At 40.1% G+C, this 18121-nt stretch overlaps 1 protein-coding gene across 1 annotated transcript in view; it reads left to right on the plus strand.

Annotated features, from left to right (window-relative positions):
• The window catches only part of LOC129771700 (E3 ubiquitin-protein ligase AMFR-like), a 115321-nt gene that overhangs the window by 39306 nt on the left and 57894 nt on the right, over positions 1 to 18121 (plus strand). Inside the window, exon 2 of the mRNA XM_055775625.1 lies at positions 10170 to 10865. Coding sequence (XP_055631600.1) covers positions 10386 to 10865 — 480 coding nt within the window. The 5' untranslated portion in view covers positions 10170 to 10385. The remainder of the gene's footprint in view (positions 1 to 10169; positions 10866 to 18121) is intronic.

The raw sequence follows: 18121 nt of genomic DNA on the forward strand, positions 1-18121 counted from the left end.
CAGTAGAGCACATTGGAGCGCCAGTTGTCGATGAACAATACGGGCCACGTTGTTGTGGCGCTCGGTGTAGGCTGCGTTGGCCAAAACGGGACAGCCTCCCATAATGTGCTCTATGTTTTCACCTGGTTGATGGCACATCCGGCAAATGTCATCAACGTCTTGATGCCAGACGTACCGCCTGCAGTTTCTCGTCGGCATTATCCTGTCCTGGATGGCTATCATGTCGGCTTCTACTACTGAAGAGAGTTCACCACGCGTTAGCCACAGATTAGATGCGGCCTTGTCGACGTGTGGCCGGTCCAGTTGATGGGGGTGGGCACCATGCACTGCCTTCTGCTTCCAAGCTGCAATCTTCTCCTCCACTGTCTGCAGATTGCAGTTGAGTTGGTACTCCGCTTGCGCCAAGTGCAGAGCGCTGTATCCTCTGTCGGCGGCGCAGACAGCCCGGTATAGCGCGTTTTGGTTGGCGCGTTCTGCAAAGTACTCGCGCAGTTGTCGTACCTGGGCAACACACAGTGCAGATATGTCGAATATTCCAAGTCCCCCTTCTTTGCGTGGCAGTGAAACTCTCTCCAGTGCCGATTGAGGATGGTGCATTCCGGCCTCTTTAAATGCTTTCCTCATCCTCCTCTCAAGGTCCTCTAGGTCAGTTTTGCTCCATTTGACTACACCAAAACTGAAGGTCAGCAGGGGAACCGCGAATGTGTTGATCGCGCGTACCTTGTTCCCCGCGTTGAGGAAAGTCCTCAGGACACAGTTCACTCGACTCAAGAACTTGTCTCGCAGCTCCGTCTTGATGTCGGAGTGGCGAATCCCGGTGAGCTGTCGGAATCCAAGATATTTATAGGATTCGCCACGAACCATGTCTCTTATAAACTCGCCGTCATAGACCTCGTAGCCTCCGGATTCGGTAAGCTGCCCTTTCAGCAGATGGACACAGCGGCACTTGTCGAGGCCGAACTCCATGCAGATGTCCCTGCTTATGTCTTCGACAACCCGGATAGCTACACCTAGACGCTGACGTGAATCAGCGTAGACCTTGAGATCATCCATGTAGAAGGTATGGGTCACTTCTTCGTGGGTGCCGTCGCCATACCTTATTTTATAGCCATGACCGTTTCTATTGAGCGTCCTACTGAGGGGGTTCAGTGCCAGACAAAACCAAAGCGGGCTGAAAGAGTCGCCTTGGAATATCCCCCTCTTTATCTGCAGCGTTCTAGACTGCAACACATTTTCCCCATCACTGAGGTGCAGAGACGTACTCCACTGCCTCATCGCATGCTGCAGGAACTTAACGACGACGGGATCAATTTTGTAGAGCTCCAATACCCGGACGAGAAACGAGTGAGGTATGGAGTCATAAGCCTTCCTGTAATCGATGTAGGCCATACTTAGGTTCCGCTGGTTATATACCGCCTGGCCGACTATGGCTGCGTCGATGATGGCCTGGTCTTTGCAGCCATGCGTATTTTTCCTGCATCCTTTCTGCTCTTCTGCGATGATGTGATGCTGTTCGCAGTGAGCAGAAACTTTGGCGGTAATTATGCTGCTCAGTATTTTGTACAGACTCGATAGGCACGTTATCGGTCTGTACTTTGATGGGTTCAATGTGTTGCTGTCTTTCGGGAGGAGGAATGTGACGCCACGGGTGGCGAATTCAGGAAGGTTGTGTGGGTCACGTAGCACCTTGTTGAAGCACTCAGCTATCTTTGGATGTGCGACGGTCAGCTTTTTGTGCCAGAAGCTCTGAACACCATCGGGGCCCGGTGCTGCCCAGTTCCTCAGGTACCGCGAGGCTTCGCGGACATCGTTTTCTTCGACGATGATAGCTGGCATCTCTCCAATTTCACCACAACTCTCCTCCTCCCGTCTTAACCACATTTGCCCGTCGCGATGTTGTACTGGGGTCTCCCAAATACCAGCCCAGAAGTTCGTCACATCGCTAATATCTGGCAAACCTTCGCGGTAGTCGGGCTTCTCGTCGCTAATGTGGTCGTAGAACGCTTTCTCGTTATCTCTGAACATCCGATTTTGTTCCTGGCGCTTTGCAGAGTCAGAGTAACGTTTCAGCCGTTTTGTTAGGACGCTCAATTGCTGTACCAGTGTGTCGAGTTTTTCCGTCAGCTGGTGAGCTCCCAGCTGGCGAAGTTCAGTAGGCCACACGATCACAGCAACTTGGCGACATAATTTCGCCGATCTGCTGCCTCTTTTGTACGCCATCAGTCTTCCAATTGCGGCGCGCTTGTTTAGGATCCGTTGCTCCGATCTCCTTCGCCATGGAGGCTCACGCCTTTCACGGAGATGTTGGAGCAGTCCGCCTCTTGGCCTAATACGGTATCCTAAACTTTTGGCGGTCGCCACAGCAGCGCAGTAAACTTTCAGTTGCAGCTCCTCCATGTTCTCAGCATCAACCAAGTGCAGCGGAAGAACGTGCTCGTTCATGAGCTTTACTGCACTTGTCAGCCTGCGGGAATGCTGCAACTTCGGGATCCTGGGGCGCGACAATGGGTCCGTGTCGCGGAACTGTGAGATCGCCTCATCGTAATGGAAGACCAGATCGCGTAGTAGTTGTTGATCTGGCTGTGGATCTTCCGGCTCAGGGGGTTGTTGTACTGTGGCCTCCACTGGTGCTGATTCGCGTGCCCCACTCGCGAATAAATTGCTCAGCCGTACTGAACTTCGTCTCGACACATCGCTTGCTCTGTTGTTCCTGGAGCTTATTTCTCTCTGCACCTGCTGCTTGATCTCGTCGATTTGCGTTTGGGAGAGCATGTTGTTGCGTACTATCGCTCTACGCCTCGCGTTCATCGCGTTCTGATCAAGCCTCCCGACGAACTCTGGATACGCTTCCTCGAACATTGTTAGTATGCGAGGGCGACCGCTCATGTCCGTCTCCAAAGCAGTGCAGATGTAATAGGCGCGGATCACGAATTCGTTCATTTCGTGTGTCCACATGATCCGGCGCCTAGTAGTACCCACAAGTGTGGACGACTGTCGTCTGACAGTCGCAACACGCCTCGTAGGCGCAGCGTTTCTTCGGTGATGTCGATGGCTGCTGTTTCCGTGTGGCGGTAGCTCTTCGGGTTGAACCCGGCTGGTGGCCCGCTCTTGCACCTCGCCCTCCAGCCGCTGGCCGCTCGCTCTTACGCCCGTTCCAGGACCAGCTCCAGTTCGGGGACCCTCCTCGGGCGATCGCATTCTGAGTATTCTTCGTGAACGTAGCTCCATTTTCTGGGTGTATCTCCTTTGCCCGGGAGACAGCGGGTTGGCAAGGCCTCCATGACCCGGGAAGCCTTCCCCGGGAGAGATATAGCATTTCAGGAATCCAAGTGTCACCCATAGACTTAACGAAGCTGAACTATGATGATTCGATGACAAAAAGTAATCAATTAGACCAGAATACTCCTTCTTTCTTCTTCAATGGCACTAACGTTCCTAGAGGAACTTCGCCGTCTCAACGTAGTATTACTTGCGTCATTTTTATTAGTACTTAGTTGAGATTTCTATGCCAAATAACACGCCTTGAATGCATTCTGAGTGGCAAGCTCTAGAATACGCGTGATCACAGTGCAAGTCGGAGGAAATTTCTTTGACGAAAAATTCCCCCGACCAGAACGGGAATCGAACCCGAACACCCGGCATGTTAGTTATGACGCTAACCACTCGGCCAAGGGAGCACAAAGCAAGAATACTCCTAAAAATTCCCAAAAACTCTCCCTCGGCAAACAAATTGTAAAAAAACAAATAGCTTTTTATTATTTCGGATATTATTCTTGAACTCATAGATTTTTTAAAATAACTTTAGCGATTTTTTCTGAAAGGGGATTCGTGCTTCTCGGTTGAAAAATAACTGATCGCTTCGCCGCGGATCGACGAATTCGCAGCTGGCTGACAAAAGAATCACACAGGATGTGGGGCTTGCATTTGAAATGCACAATTTTTCGATCTATTAAGGAACGATAAGCATTTGAAATCTTTCATTATTTCCTACATGTTTAGTTTTAGATTTTCATTTTGACTCTCATGTCTTCCTGTTGGACGAAGTCCTACGTCAAAAATTCTTCCGGTTATCCTCGCCGACATTAATCATTGACCATAATGTCTTAACGCTTTTTTTCCAGCAAACAAACTAATAAATCGGACACCACGTGCACTTTATGGCATAGTCTGGCACTTTTTATTACATTCAAATCCGCTCATTATGCACTCTCGCCACGAAAAAAAACTGCATGACATTGTATTGTACGATTGTGGAAAGTAGCAATTGTCTTCCCGAATGGCGGTCAAGTAAAGCCACCCTTGCGGCCGAAGCTTCTTTATCGCTCAGCTTTTATCTTATTTTGGCAATGAATTCATTATGATATTCAAACAAACAACCGGTTACACACCAGTGAGTGGCGCCCCTCGCGCCAATGATTCTGTAGGTTATGCTTCTTCTCATACGCATGCTGCTGATTTTGTTCTGCCGCGTCGCGTTAGATGATGAGGCTGCAATCCGAATGTGATGCTGCTCGATGATTTTTGGTGGTGGCGGTGGGGGAATTGTCTTCCGTTTCTTGCTAACCTGTTTTACATATTTTTGGCCACTCCAAGCTTCTCGGCGAGCATCGAGCGTGAATGTGGAGAAGCTTCGGTGCTATTTCTACGTGGCCAATGAGATGTAGAATGAGGTGAAGGTTGATGAGGGTTGATTTATACGGTTGAATTGGAAGATTCGTTTATAACAGGTAATTTGTGTCAAATTGGCATAACAGCACATCTCGAAGAGGCAGCGAAGTCGGAGATTGACTACGAGTAGAGATGTTTAATTTGGATAGTGTAGAAGAGGAAGAATCTTGATCTCACAAGTGGCGCTTGAAGGTTTGTAGATTATGTCTGTGCGCCAGGTCTATGCGCATCTGCAGAATCTTGACTGGTAAAATCTTCTATACCGATAGATCGTTCATGATATTCAGGTCGTAGAGCCATTTATGTTTTTTTCACCTGAGTTTTAGAGGTTTTTTTTGCAAAATCGACGTCCCACTCAAATTACTTATTTTTAACTTATCATCCGGCACATCCCATCAAAACTATCTTAACACATTGCGGACCGCTCACGAGATTTCTCGTGTTTCGCGTTCCGTCTATTACGGATGGATCACGAAATAACCAGTGCTTTCTACACTTGAAGGTTAAATCCTTGGTTTGTTAAATCCTTGAAGGTTAAATCCTTGGCAAGAATCTAATAAGGCCTACCGATGGCTCGCCTTCGACTCATCCACATTGAAAGAAACGATCTCATTCGTGGAATCAGAACAAATGAAGCGTTCAAGTTTGTCCCAAAACGTGCGGTCCTTAATGTGTTAACTTGTTTCAATGTTTTCAATGATAAAAAGGATAAACCCTTTTTAGAAGCGAAATATGTATTGACAGTACTCCAGTGTCGAAAAATGCTTTTAAAAATTCATTTGACCTCATGATCACAACTCGAAAAATATCGCCGCCGAACACAAAAGTGCAATTCCAAATGGAATAGAACTAAAAATGCAGATTTTAAAAACTTGTATTTTTGATTCGAACGAAAGTTTGTATTACGTTTGGGTTGGAGAAAATATGAGTTTCCCACAGCATTTGGGAATTTTCTGACCCGAGTGTAACTTTTGAAAAGAGCGTATCGATTTCAGTAAGAGAAATCTTTCATAATTTATATCGCAAAAACTATAAGTCGTACCGCAATAGTGTCTTAGAAAGAGTTTATAGAGTATTTATGTTAAAACATGGAAAAAATATATTCTAATATATTTTTTCCATGTTTTATTATGTTTTTTTTACATTTACATCTACATCTGTGTACATTTTCATTTTAAATTTACATTTGTGGGAAAAAATATAAGAAATAGTACCCTTTTTTATTTACAAAAAAAAAACTTTAATTTGAAATATCTACAACGTATATTTTTATATTTTTTTATTTTTTCATATAAAATAGAAGTCATGTAGAAAATTTAAAAAATAGGTACGAGATGGTAAATCAAATTTTGACGAACTTTGACGAACGAATTTTTGTATGGTTACTATCATGTTTAGCCACAAATTCCTGATGTGATTTAAAACAAAAAAGCTCTTTATCAATCTCCTTCTAAATGCAGTCATTTTCGAGATATTTAAAAAAATCAAATTTATTGTCTTTTTTATAGTAAATAGGCTCTTTTAATATGTATTTCGTGTTATACCGCCATGTTAATGAAACTTTACTTATAATTATTAACAACTTTTCCAAATACATTATTATGGTAAAACTATATGTTTAGGAGCTACGTTGAAAAACATCGCTACGTTTTGTATCAACCCACATGTATTCAAATGTTTTTCAACGTAACATTCATGAACATGGTGGTATAACACGACAAACATATTAAAAGAGCCTATCTTTATATACACTCGACAAAAAACTTAGTGGAACAGAGTGCGAAGTCGGAAATTTTAAGTGATTTTTGACATGCTGTATCTTCGTGAAAACGCATACCGATGGAAGGCGCATCATTTTAAAGCTACAACTTTCAGGTATTAGAATATTTTACGTACATATTTTTATCTTGGTGTGTGTAGGTGTAGTGGGCAACAATATCGAGAAGAAATGAAAAATCGATTTTGCTTTATTTTTTCAAAAATGTTTTTTTTTATGTTTCTGATACGATTGTTTCGGATACGATTGCGATCAAATGCTCCTCTAATTTACTCCAAACTTTGAAAAATCAGCTAGAAAAACGGCTGAACGTATCAATATGAAACGTTCACAGATGTTTAGGGAATACACTAGGCTAAAAATTTGCCTGCAAACATTAGAACTTACTGCGTTATTTGCAGAACTACAGTGAATATTGTAAAGCACTATGAATATCCTGTTTTAGGCACTTTTTTAAATCGATTCCAAAAATTTAAATTTTTTTTTCGCCGAAGTAACAAATTATCCTTGTGCAGAATTTATTGGAGTTTTCAAAACTGCCTCTCGATTTGCGGTGCGATGGTTGTTTATTGAATTATTCATCATCAAAGACGAAGGGGTGATTTTTCATTCAAACTGAAATATCTCTGTGTGGGAAGGTCCTACAGGAACGTTGTTGGAACCAAAAAAAAGCTGATTGACGAAGTTAATTGGATTTGCTATTGAGTTGGTTGGCAAAAAAATTGGGTTAGTCCAGAATATTCTTGAAAAAATAAAGAAAAATCGATTTTTCATTTCTTGCCGATATTGTTGCCCACTAACACTTACAGACACCAAGATAAAAATATGTATGTAAAATATTCTAATACCTGAAAGTTGTTGCTTCAAAATGATGCGCCTTCCATCGATATGCGTTAATTTTTCATGAAGATACAGCATGTCAAAAATCACTTAAAATTTCCGACTTCGCCTTCTGTTCCTCTAATTTTTTTGTCGAGTGTATAAAGTTTTTCCCACGTACGTATAACTCATCATCACGGGAGAACGGCTGATCAGATCTACGTCGTCCATATATTTTGTGAATTTGTCTTCACCTAAATTAGAATGATAGGGTACTTTGGAAAATATTTGAGATGATTAGAAAAATTTGAAAAAATTGACTATGCATACCTTTATATATAAGAAGGATATTTAAAATAAAAAAGAAAAATTCGAAAATAAGAGGTACGCATATGCATGTTTCGCAGTGGAAATCATCATTTAGATCAATTTTACAGATCTGAACGATAACATACAAACTCTCTTGAAGTATATTCGTTATTTTACCAAATAAAATACTCTCTAGAAAAACATTATATGACAGAACAACGTTTGCCGGGTCAGCTAGTTTACTATAAAAAAGACAATAAATTAGAAATATTTTTTGAGCATCTCGAGAATGGCTGCATTTAGAAGAAGATTGATAAAGGGCTTTTTTTTATTTTAAATACACACCAGGATTCATAATTTCTGGCTGAAAATGATTGTTAACATACAAAAATTCGAAGTTTCAAAAATTCATAAAAACTCGATGTTCCACAAAGTTCGTCGAAAATAGTTTTACTGTCTTGTACCCATTTTTTAAATAATCTGCATTACTTCTATGTTATATGAAAAAAATTGAAAAAAAATAAACATGTGTATTTTAGATATTGCAAATGAAAGCTTTTTTTTTTGTAAAAAAAACTTTTTTTTCAGTATCTATTTTTTCACGTTTGGACATCAAATTATCAAAGATTTCTCTTACTAAAATCGATACGCCCTTTTCAAAAGTTACACTTGAGCCAAAAAATTCCCAAATGCTGTGGAAAACTCCCAATTTCCTCCAACCCAAATGGCATACACACTTTTCTTCGAATGAAAAATACTCATGGCATTTGTCGATTTCATGTGGAAATGCTCTCATTGAAAAGGTTAAGAACTCTTTAGAAGCGGGGATGTATTAATAGCAGTGCCAAAAATTATCAAAATCTATTCACGAATGAAGGAATTAGCTTGTTCCCAGTGTCGGATGAATTGTCTTCTTTTGACGTTGAGTGTATATATCTGTTATAATGAGTATAACACAAGAGTCGAGACGCGTGAACTTTGTCTGGTATATTGAACGAAAACAGCATGACCGAATTTCGTAAAGCCTGCATCCAGGCACTTTCATTACTGTCAATAATTTCAGGTGATTATCGCGAACATTAAGTTGATCTTCATCGCTTGCAGTGAATTTTTATTTTATTTTCATATTTAGAAAAAAAGAAAGAACCAGGAATTCGGAAAAGGCAACATTAGTTTTCGTTGAGCGTTGATCGTTGTGTGGTGTTGAGCGGCTGAGTGAGGTTTAACGTTGAACGTTTCGTTCAATTTTTATACTGTGGTATAGTGGCTTTCAACACTTTTTGGCTGGTTCGTCACTTTACTTCCATTTTTGGAAGAATGTCGAGAGTGAGAATTGAACCCGTTACCTTTAGCGTGAGAGGTACGGTTCTTTTCGTTTCCGTTTCCGCTTTCAATGCTCTTTTACTACCGCCATTTCGCTCAATATTTTTAATGAACCGGAAGCCATCATCTTCTTTTACAAAATGGCATCGGAATACGATGTTCGACTTCTGCTGTTGAAGCCCATTCATCCAATACCCATATCGTAGGGGTTTTATATCATTGCTGGTCATTTAGAGCCAGTATCATTAAACTGGAAATCAAAACAAGATTATGTTCGTTTTCCGCTCGTCTGTTATTATCACCCATTGCCCATCTAATTGGTGGTGTATGACATTTCCGGCCAATCGGGAGAAGATTCATGAAACACAGCAAGGGTTATACTATACATTCCATTGCCGAAGTCGCCAAACACAAGAATTTTGTGTTATCGAACTTATTCTCAATTGGTTGACGTTGAATTTTATGCTTTGATTTTCACTAACACGCAATGCTCTTCAATTTCGACGTTACGAATATCATGACCAAAATGAAGATGCAAATGAAAAATGAACTTCATGGCAAGCTGATGTTTGCTGTTCATTCCACTGGTGTTCCATATTTATCGACTCTCGCTTGAGCAGTAGGTTATCAATGCAAGGCAGGCTGAAATTCGTCGTATTTGAATGTTGTGAACGTGAATATTTTCGGCACTGATCAATAGAACTCCACTGTCAAGAAATTACTTGTGAAGTTTCATTTTACGATAAACAAAAAAATCTGCATGACCTGCATGACCCAAACATAAACTAAACCGAACACAAAAATAACATAACATAGTCTGGCTTTCGGATTTTTTCCAAATTCTTTTCGATAATAAATATCTCGATGTCTCGTCCGTCCGTCATCCTGCGTGATGTTATGTGAGAACGGCCTAAAACGAAAAAAAAACTGATGTAAACAACGCTTTCTCACGCATCGTAAAAGAGTAACACATCGAAAATCCAATCTGCGACGCAAATTGTGGGAGAAATTATCTTCTTTTGGCGATGATGCATTTCGTCGGTGGTGTTGAATTCTGGTGCATTTATTTTTCTTCGGTAGCTGCGTGCTTCCGGCCGAAGGCCACCTCTATATTTACATTTCCTGTTTTACGTGATAGCTAATGATGTTCACGGAATGCAGCTTCTTGGAACGTGTGTCTTATTCAGTAACCGTTCGAATGCTAAATTTGGTCGATTTTTTTCGCTTCGAATGTTTGCGCCATGCTCTAAGGTGTTTATTTTCTTCGTTTCAGATAAGTGAACGAGTCCAGCAAACAGACAGACAGACCATCGAAAAGGAAGAAAATGTTGCAGCGCAGTGTCGATTAGCTCGTGAAGCTTATAGAGTGTCAATTACTGGAGTGTAAATGTTCCTATCTAACTGGCCCCGCGAAGTTGGGAAACCCTGTGGTGGAAGTGAAACTGTGGAGAGTTGTTGTGCGTCATAATTTAACAATCAATTCGCCAAAATGCCGGTGGTTCTGAACGGTTCGATACCGTTGCCCAGCATTCGGGTATACACCAGCGCCAGTGTTCTGCTGGTTTCGATTTGTTTGTATTACGCGGTTATGGTCACGAATGATCCCTCCTGGAGGCAGCAAAGCAATGGTACCTCCACCCCGACCAACGTAAATGCGATTCTATCGGGTGGTGCCGCAGGTGTCGGGGAAGCGGCCACAGCAGCCGGTGTGGTGGCCGGTGCTGCCGGCGGAGGTGTTGCCGCTAATGGCGGTAGAATCGGGGACACGTTGGACTCCCTGTTGGCGGTGAAGGAAATCGACGATTTGGAGGAGAAGATCCTTGCGGCGACCGATGCCGACTTGAAAAGGATGCTCGAACAGCAGACAGCGGAACTGTTGGGGAATATCGCGGCGAACGATTCGAGGTCGATTGGGGCCCACTTGAAGGATGTTGCCTCGTTCATGGGCAGCGAGCCATTTTGTATTTGGGTAAGTGAGAATAATCTGTAAACATACATACATTCATTTGAATGAAGTAATCCCTTCTGGGGTGAGCTGAAAATATTATCAATCTCACCCGAGCATGTTCCATTTGGATGAAACTATGCACGCTGTTTCGGAATTGAAGATCAAATGTTCATGTCAAAAACTCAAAGGGGCAAATTTTAAAGTGACATTTGGAATTTGTAACTTCATTTCAAATTGATGAACTTTTTTTCCCACCATAAAAAAGGGGAAAAAACAACTTATTTTTTCTGTTATTTCAAAGTTTTTTGAAACTTTGAAAACATATTCGCTAAGTCAATGGCAAATTCAATTAACCTGATTAATCAACCGCCATGAATCCCGTAGTAATGGTCAAATGTTTTTAATATAAAAAAAATCACATGAGAGTTGTGTCCGAGATATGACCACATAGTTGACGTAGGATTCCGTTGGGCAATCTGTTGCATGATGATTTTGGATGTGTTTGAAAAATTACATCGTTAAACTTTTTGATAATGATTTCTTGGCCCTGAAAAGGCCAAACAAATTTGGTTGTTGGGTATTGTTTTTTCACATCGGGACATCGGTAAGATGCTGGGAATCGTCCAATCCACGGTCAGCAGAGTACTAAAACGATACTTCGAGAACCTAACCATCGACCGGAAGGTGAAGAACGGCAAAAATGGATGCTCCGTCAGTGAAAAAGATCACAAGCGCGTAGTTAAGCAGTTTAGACGTGATCCGAGAAGTTCGGTCCGGTATGTCGCCAATAAGCTGAATGTGTCAAGTTCATTCGTCCAGCGGACCAAGCAGCGGGAGGGCCTGCGTACATACAAGGTTCAGAAGGCTCCTAACCGCGACGAAAGGCAAAACATGGTGGGGAAGACGCGAGTCCGGAAGCTGTACACCGAAATGCTGACGAAGCCGCATTGCCTGGTAATGGACGACGAAACCTACGTCAAAGCGGACTTTCGTCAGCTGCCGGGCCTGTTGTTCTTCTCCACAGAGGACAAATTTAGCGTTCCGGAGGAGATTCGCAAGCAGAAACTATCCAAGTTTGCCAAAAAGTACATGGTGTGGCAAGCGATCTGCTCTTGCGGAAAGCGGAGCGCCCCCTTCGTGATGACCGGCACGGTAAACGGGCAGGTTTACCTTAAGGAGTGCCTACAGAAGCGCTTACTACCACTATTGAAGCAGCACGAGGACCCGACCATCTTCTGGCCGGATCTCGCTTCGTGCCACTATTCAAAGGACGTGTTGGAGTGGTACGAAGTCAACGGGGTGACCTTCGTGCCAAAGGAAATGAACCCGCTCAACGCGCCGGAGCTTCGCCCAATAGAGAAATATTGGGCGATTATGAAGCAGGCCCTCCGGAAGAACCCAAAAGTTGTCAAATCGGAGGCGGACTTCAAGAGAAAATGGATTTCTGTTCAAAAAAACTACAACCTGACGTTGTACAGAACCTTATGGACGGGGTAAAGAGGAAGGTGCAAGCATACGGGCTTGGGCTCGAAGTATGAATAAAAAGAAAATGCCAAAAGTTGTTTAATAGTTTATATTTTACTGTCTAAAATTTTCAAAAGGATCGGTCTACTGGGCGAATTTCTACAGCGTTTTTTCCGTGATGCAATTTGATGTGACACACCCTTTAGTGTGTTCTTCAAGTCAAGTTCATTCATTTGATACACATATCTCAATCAACCTTTTTTTTTTAAATAATATGGAATCAGCTATTTTATAGCGGCGGCCAAATTGGATTTTTCAAGATAAGCAGTTTTAAAATGACAGCAAAGATAAAGGTATTTTATAAATTCGGTCAGTTCCTATTGGTGAAATTTCTATCAATGTGGGACAACCCTACAGACATACAAACATACATACGAACAGTTCAAGCTAAATAAAACCGTTTAAATGAGTAATTTGCTATTTTGTGATTGCGGCCATCTTGGATTTGGATTTTTCATGGTCTACGGCGATCTACTATTCCATCCCTTTCATTTGATACCCATATTAATCGGGTTTTGAGAAAATGTGCAGCCTGCCATTTGATAGTGGCAGCCATCATAGATTTGCATTTTTCATAAATAACTGTGTTCTACTAGTCAAGCCCTTTCACTAGATACCCATATTAATGGGGTTTTGACATAATATGTAGTCCGCCATTTGGTAGGATTTAGATGGATTTGCATTTTTCATAACCATACCCATAATAATAGGGTTTTGAGAAAATATGTAGTCCGCCATTTTGTAGTGACAGCCATCTTGGATTTGCATTTTTCATGAATAACGCTGTTCTACTAGTCAAGCCTTTTCATTTGATATCCATATTAACGGGGTTTTGACATAATATGTAGTCCGCCATTTTGTAATGGCAGCCATCTTGGATTTGCATTTTTCATAAATAACCGTGTTCTATTAGTCAAGCCCTTTCATTTGATACCCATATTAATGAGGTTTTGAGAAAATACGTGATCCGCCATTTGCGGCCGCCATCTTGGGTTTTCAAGATCATGAAATACGCAGTTTTCTAATGACTACAGAGACAAAGGTGTGTTCCAAATTTCAGATCAATCGGTCAACAGGAAGGGGGTCAAATTTCTTTTAATGTGGGTCAGCGCTACAGACAAACATGTTACAAACATACAAACAGATTACAAGGCAAGCTAAATAAAACCGTTTAAGAAATCAAATTTTCCATTTTCCTATTAGTTATGTTTCTAGGAGCGTTGGAAATGTAATTTTGCTGAAAGATACTGAAAGACTACCTGGATATACTATAAGTTATTTAAATTGACGTCTCTTTGTGTAGTCCTACGTCGATTTTAGACAATTTTTTTAAGATAACAGTAAATCTCGATTTCATGCAATTTTAATACATTCATTTACATTTACATACATCAACTTTTTTTTCTAAAACCCAAATTTCATGTCCTTCTTCACCTCTGGCTAATTTTTCGGTTTTCAAAAAACTAAAATTTTGACGTTTGAGACTCGAGTAAATGAAGTCCGATTGAGCTGAAAAATTTGCATAGGGTATTTTATCTTGTAAATCAACATTTTGCAGTGAGTCCCGTATGAAAAAGTGTAGTGTAGAATATTCAAATTACACTAATAAAATATATTTATTTTGACAAATTAAAATGCTTCCTAGCTAAAGGTTGGCCTTCAAAAGAATCTCAATTTGAGTTACTTCATCCCGGATATCATGTGAAAGTGTCGATTCCGATTGAAAAAAGGATAAAAGACGTTTTCTGTAATACTCGATTATATGTGATTCGATTATATAGAATTCGATTGGATTCGATTATATACAGATTGGATTTTTTTTATATATCAAATATGGCTTATTTCATGAAGAAATGTAACCTTTCAACGTTAAGGTGAAGTTTAGGTGGCTATTACATGTACGGTGGGGTAACAATCGTGATTTTTCAAGATGTTGCTTGAATTTTCACCAGGAATTGTTTATATCGATATTGCAGCCGAATTAAGAAAGATAGAAGTTGTGCGTCTAAGAACAAATTGTAGAGCGGTTAAAGAACTTCAATTTAATTGATAGAAACAATCTAGTTTAATATAAATTTTCAGGATAAAATTAATAATAACACATTAAAAATTATTAACTTTTCAGTGTTTCACTTCCAAAATGTTATTAGAATCCACTAATTTAGTTGTTCCACTACTATATCCTATACTAAACTTACAATTTTTTTTCTGACTCGATTATATACAGGATTCGATTTTATACAGTGAAAAGAAATCAAAAACTGTATATAATCGAGTCCGCCCTGTATAAAATTTAGTATTATTTTCAATTTGTATCCGTATTTTTAGATAGTTTTTCTTTCTAGCAACTGAGAGAGCCCTTTCTAAAAATTACGCCCTTGCAAAAAAAAAAAACTTTCCAACTTCGGAGTAGGGTAGGGTGGGGCTGGTTGGTCATTTTTGAATAAATTTGGTTACAACTTTGTAGTACGAAGTTTTGCGTTAGAATGTTATGTACCACAATGAAGCTTACCTTTTACCCTTTCAATGAAAAATAACCAGAGAATCGATCATTTGACATTTTTTCTTTTATTTAACGTCTTTATATTTCAGAATAAATTGACCAACTAACCCCACACACGGGCTAAATTGATCAATAATAGGCATGTTATTTTTGAGCAAATAATAAGCTTTTTTAAGCGTTTTTTCATTAGAAGTTTCCTTCATTATAAATAAATTAATTAAATCAAAACAAAAACAGTTAACTAATTTCAGCAAGTAAAAACACAAATTAATGAAAATTTCAAATTCTCATCGTTGAAAATTAGTCAGACAATCTTTTCTAGCGATTTCGTCTCACTTCCACTTTGTGGCAAACCAGAGATGCCAAGTTTGAAGACATTTGATTTTGTGAAGACATTTTGGAGACATTATGAAATATGTGAAGACATTTCAGTATGATAGCGTACGTGGATTTTTAAAAGATATTATTTCCACGAAATTCTAGCTATTAGCCGAAAATATCGTCAAAAAGTAGGGCTTTAGTCTTAGCGAACGAAGCAGTCCAAATACATATTGTCTCTAGAAGACATTAGTTCATTTGCGCTTATGACATTGAATTTCTATTATTTTGGCTCTACTATACAATAGATTAACCTAGATCATTCAAACGACCACTTCACAAATCGAAGGTTTTCCGATTACATACCTTTTCTACCATTAGTTTCATGGATATGGTTTCAGTTACAACCAAAATTTCAGAGCTGAAATAAACAAATAGAGTTATCACAATTCCGTTTTTGTGTGAAGAACTTTCCTCGGATATTATGGTGAAGACATTTTCTCGTACCATGTCAAGACTTTTGAAAACAAAATCACCTGGCATCCCTGCGACGCACAGCCGCTTGCATTCTTGCTTGCATTTGTTTTGATGACATTTGTACCGTTCGCCCCAAAGTATATAGAAATAGCCTGCAGGTATGCTACATTACTCAATGCGTTATTGTGAGTTCTGATAGTCAATGTAAGCGTTTATTATATTTAATGAAAATTTTACAGCTAAAAATATCAATATGACAATTATATTGCAAGTGGTTTGTGTGGTGGTTGTCTCGTTTCAAATACACTAGGTTTAGCAGTAAAACATATGCTTTCTTTATTTGTTTATAGCTTGCGTAATGAAACACGGCATACCTGAAAATTTTATATTCGTTGCTCTCAAAGGAGCAATTTGTGTGACCAACTAGCCCCTCTATATATGAAAAAGAATATTCATGGAAATTCAACAAAAATAATTTTGGAAGCGATTTCCATTAACACTTAAAGCTAATACGTACAATAAAGCTTTGTTTTACGTTTGAGCCGATTTTTGACGTAGAACTACGTCTTTCAGTAAGGGTGCCAAATCAGAAAACAGGTCACGTTTTTATGAAATAAAGTTAACGTTAATAACTATTTTAGCCGCGAACGGATTTTGGCGATTTACCTACCAAACGAATCGGAAATTACCTAAGATTTGTTTGATATGCTATACATTACAATCCCATAGTCTATATATGGTTTAAATTGATGAAAATTGGAAACATTCCCATTTCCTCATACATTTGTTCTGTCAATTTCTGTGCTTTCCCGAACAGAGCTGTCAATAACGAGCAACTTATCGACGAGCATCGAAGGGGAAATCGCAAGATATAAAGTCTCCGTGATCAAAGGAAAAGAAGAAGAACGAAGGCCTAGAGTATAACAGTGGATCTCGCTGAGGCAAACTTGCATTCTTCGTGAGGATATCGACTGAACAACATCGTTGCTGGGCGAGCTGGACGGCGAGGGAGCGAATGCCTTTCTCAAGGCAATGGGGGTGATGGATAAAGTAAAGTTTTCCAAGGGCCTTTTTGAAGGTTAGAGACGAATGAACTGAAGAAGTTTAAAGTCTCAAGCAAGGAAGGAAGGCAAACTTTCAGTATCGTTCTGTATTCAGAGCAATGGATATCGCTCGTTCTTCCTTGTTTTGCGTCATCACATGTCTTCGTTTCGGATTGAGCTGTGGACGCGATCAAATTACTCACTCGCTGATGTCTCTGGCAATGTAGTCATTGCATCAACCTTACGCTAGGGTATTGGTAATGAATCTCGGCTGAGGCAAATATGCAGCCTTCTTCCAAACAGTTAACATTGTTTGTTTTCTGCCATCAATGCATTGAACTGACGCTATGGTGAAGCAGGTGTTAAGGTTGTGCACCAAAAAATTATTTGGGGAATACCAAGTTATTCAATAAGTTATATTAAGTTATTAATGCTGCTTTCAACTAGAATTGCATTTGCGCGAATCTTGATCATAATGAAGCAGCGCCACTCTTTTCGAGGTTGTTGAGATTAACAGATAGAGTTCATTTCGTTTATTTAGTCACCAAGAAAGTAAATGTCGTTCTGAAATGTTGTATGTGATTTGGTTTCGCTTGCCAGTAGCAAAACTTTCTCCACTGAGGATGACAACTGCGCTTATCTCGAGCCTGTATTTTTGTGCGAGCACAAGAATGAATCATCAAACAATTATCGTCAAATGATTCTACAATAAAAAACATATTTTAGGGCGACCGAACTGGTAGAATAGTTATTTAAAAATTTTCGTAACATTATAAAATAATATCCGCAGTTATAAACAAACGACTTGAATTAAACTACAGCGTAGTTCTACGTCAACAATGCGGTCGTGTCTTGAACACAACCTCTTACATTTTTTCAAGGTTATTAACCAGTTTTAGAACACATTTTATAATGCGCAAACCGTGAATGATTTTTGTCGAAATCGGAACCATGTCCGTATTTTTTAACCTACTTAATAAAAAGTTTTTCCGATTTGATTATTTTTTTGTATCAGCAATTTATTTGGACGCCCAGATTCCAAGATATCGTCACTGACCAACTTACCCGTATGACCAACTAGCCCCGCCCTACCCTATATAGAGTCTCATCTACCGGAAGCGTTCGCAAAGTTTCATCCGAATTGAAGATGGTCGAGTCCAATCGATTCGTCTTTTGTCGTGAAACTGGTCAATAGTCATCTGAATTACTTCCTTCTCAATTATTTGAAAATGACAAGAAGGTTAAGTCTGTTTGGTGGTGACATTGTTGAGTGTTATGCAAACGGAAAACGTCTAACCAACGCTCATTATTTGGGGAAACGGTATCCAAGGTCTCGGAAATATCACCTCGAAACATACGTTGACGTGGGCTCGGTACGTGCGCGTTGCTTGCTCATTGATAAAACCAAATGT

This window comes from Toxorhynchites rutilus, chromosome 2 (assembly GCF_029784135.1).
Source record: "Toxorhynchites rutilus septentrionalis strain SRP chromosome 2, ASM2978413v1, whole genome shotgun sequence".
Lineage (NCBI taxonomy): Eukaryota > Metazoa > Arthropoda > Insecta > Diptera > Culicidae > Toxorhynchites > Toxorhynchites rutilus.